The 2,451-nt window shown below is 35.3% G+C and overlaps 1 protein-coding gene across 1 annotated transcript; it reads right to left on the reverse strand.

Moving 5' to 3' along the window:
* Positions 1–4: 4 nt before the first annotated feature.
* On the reverse strand, positions 5–1,941 carry LOC105314500 (putative ankyrin repeat protein RF_0381; the record flags this gene model as incomplete). The annotated part of the gene is made up of 1 exon (XM_020002651.1): positions 5–1,941. A coding segment is annotated over exon 1 (1,461 nt), but the record flags the coding sequence as incomplete, so codon positions are not given.
* Between the last annotated feature and the right edge of the window lie 510 nt (positions 1,942–2,451).

Below are 2,451 nucleotides of genomic sequence, written 5' to 3' on the forward strand. Positions count from 1 at the left end.
CTTGTGCTTCGAGGTATAGTCCACAGTTGTCAATTACAAGTTGTACCAATTCCATATTCCCACCCTCACATGCTGCATGAAGTATAGTGCATTTTCTATTATCCAAAGTATTAATGCCATCAGGATGAATACTATACAAGTAAAGAAAAACATCAATATGGCCATGACTGCAAGCTGTATGAAATACAGTGGATCCTTCATTATCAGTAGCTGTAAGGAGATTATGATGAGTAGAACTACCAGTGACTGAGAACAGTAAAGCTTCAGCAGTATCCTTATGACCAGAGGCAGCTGCCAAGTGTAATGGTGTCTGTCCTTTCTTGTTAGTAATCAATAAGTCATTGTTAGACAGACTGGCTTTTAGTAACAGTAATACCATATTCTGTCGTCCATGTTGACAGGCTACATGTAATGGTGTATTACCATCTTTATCTTGTACATTAATAAGTACAGCATTATGTGGATTATTGTATATGTCATGAGGACTGTCTAATAAACACTTTATCTCACGTAGCCAGACAATACTCATTGAGGGTATACTCTTACTCAGTAAATATTGTAATATTTCATCTTTATTAGCTGCTACAGCAACATGTAGTGGTGTACAGTCTTGATGACTGATTGTATTAGGATTACAATAATTATTATCAATGAGATACTTCAATACATTCAAGTGACCCCTCTCTACTGATATGTGAACTGCTCCAGACCCTTTACCATCAGTAGCTGATAGATTACACTTCTTACTATTAAGATATTTAATAACTTCTAACTGATTGAAGTACACTGCAATAAGGAATGGAGTACGACCATCTTTACTGTCAGGTAGTTCAAGTGATGATGGTATGTGTTCTATAATGTACTGGATTAAGTTCAATCTTCCATTACTACACGCTAAGTGAATGGGAGCCATTCCATCATCATTGTCAGCAAACAGATCTAACTGATGATTCTCTACCAAATGTTTGAGTATAGGAAGAGAGCCACTGTACTGACAGGTAATGTGAAGAACTGTTGATCCATTAGAAGTCTTAGCTGCTACATTACACTGATGAAGACTAGTAAGATAAAGTACCACAGGAACATGACCTCCTTCACATGCTTTATGAAGAACTGTACTACCAGTAGTAGTAGTGGCATTAACATCACACTGATACTTGTTAATTAGTTCCTGTAGACAATGTAGGTTACCATTATAAGCAGCTGAATGAGCTAGTGTGTACTTGTTATTGCTAGTGTGATTAGTAATATCCACACTATACTCCTGACTGTACCATTCCAGTATATGAGTATGACCAGTCTCTGCTGCTGCATGTAATGCTGTCGTGCTATATTTATCAATATTGATAGGTTCAAGCTTACACTGTTGTGTTAGTAATTGTACTACATCAAGATTACCTGAGAAACAGGCAAATGTGACACATGTTTGATTATGTGTATCCTTAGCATTGACATCACATTTCATATCATTTATTAGAAATGTGACCAATTGAATATTACCACTCTCACAGGCTAAATGCAATGGCACCCAACCCTCATTGTCAGTAGAGTGTAATAAACTAATGTATTGAGGATACTGACTGGTGATATGCTTGATAAAGTGAGTGTGACCTTTTAAAGATGAAAAATGAAAAACATTCCAACCTTTGCTGTCTGTTAGGCTCAGACTACACTTGTATTTCTTCACATATAATTCCAGTAGTAAAATATCACCAGATTCAGCAGCATAATGAATTGGTAGCTTATCATTACTGTCAGATTGATGAGGATCTAACTGATAGGTAGTTATTAATTCTTTAACAAGAGATAAGTTAAGAGACCATGAGGCATAATGTAAAGCAGTGAGGCCATTCTTAGTAACTGCATTAGGAGACAAACCTTGTTCAGTAATAAGATACTTAACTAAATCAAAGTTACCACTCCATGCAGCATGATGTACTAACATGCATCCTTCATTATCTGTTTCATTAATATCACAATGCTGTACATCAATGAGATATTGAGTGATATCAATATGACCGTTACAACAAGAATGATTAAGACATGTCATACCATACTTATCAGTGACATTAGAATCACTGTTATGATTATTAATAAGATATTTAACAGAATTAATACTACCTGACCAGCAAGAGTATACTAATGGTGTACGGCCATAAGTATCAGTATCATTAGCATTGAGATTATACTGAGATATGATATAACGTAATACACTAGTAGAACCTGACAAGGCAGCATAATGTACTGGATGCTTATCATCATTAGTTAATGAACAATTGATATTATATTCTTCTAATGCTTTTAGTAAGGTAGTGCCACTCCATGATGCAAAATGAAGTAATGACAGGCCATCATTTGTAGTGACGTTGATGCTGAAGTTAGGACAAGTGTTAGCTTTTTTAAGAAGTGACGAAAACATTTTAACTCTTTCATTTCGTTTAATAAAATTAA

This window comes from Amphimedon queenslandica, unplaced genomic scaffold (genome assembly GCF_000090795.2).
Source record: "Amphimedon queenslandica unplaced genomic scaffold, v1.1 AMPQUscaffold_12866, whole genome shotgun sequence".
Taxonomy (NCBI): domain Eukaryota; kingdom Metazoa; phylum Porifera; class Demospongiae; order Haplosclerida; family Niphatidae; genus Amphimedon; species Amphimedon queenslandica.